The following is a 443-nucleotide window of genomic DNA, read 5'->3' as shown; positions in this document are numbered from 1 at the left end:
ACACACACACACTCTATATACACACACACACACACACACTATACACACACACACACAGTATATATACACACACACACACACACACACACACACACTGTATATATATACACACACACTGTACACACCTCCAGCTTGTCCGATAGCTCCGTCTTCTCTCTATCCTTTTGGTCCAGACTGCGTTTCAGTTCTTCTATCTCAGACAAGATGGCGGTTCTATTGAGCTGAGTGCGCAGCTCAGACATCTGACGCTCCAGTTCTTGCTTCTCCCGCTCAGAACGTTCCACCACTACTGCCAGAAAGACAAACCGACCGTCAACTCCAACAAGACAAACCGTCCGGCTTCAAACATGCGACACATTTCTAGTGCGTCAGCATTGTACCAATAAATCCCTCTTTATAAGACATTGTATTGTCTGTTATTCTCCATAAAAATGACATCATAT

The 443-nt window shown here is 44.2% G+C and overlaps 1 protein-coding gene across 1 annotated transcript in view; it reads right to left on the bottom strand.

The window, feature by feature from the left end:
• The window catches only part of LOC108803935 (centrosomal protein of 128 kDa-like), a gene marked incomplete at its 5' end in the record, with an annotated part of 12,990 nt that extends 12,701 nt beyond the window's left edge, over positions 1-289 (bottom strand). Inside the window, one exon of the mRNA XM_018575720.1 lies at positions 126-289. Coding sequence (XP_018431222.1) covers positions 126-289 — 164 coding nt within the window. The remainder of the gene's footprint in view (positions 1-125) is intronic.
• Between the last annotated feature and the right edge of the window lie 154 nt (positions 290-443).

This window comes from Nanorana parkeri, unplaced genomic scaffold (genome assembly GCF_000935625.1).
Source record: "Nanorana parkeri isolate BGI_ZX_2015 unplaced genomic scaffold, ASM93562v1 scaffold4498, whole genome shotgun sequence".
Classification (NCBI taxonomy): Eukaryota; Metazoa; Chordata; class Amphibia; order Anura; family Dicroglossidae; genus Nanorana; species Nanorana parkeri.
Note: the sequence above shows the minus strand (reverse complement) of the source record. Positions and strands in the feature narration are given on the sequence as shown.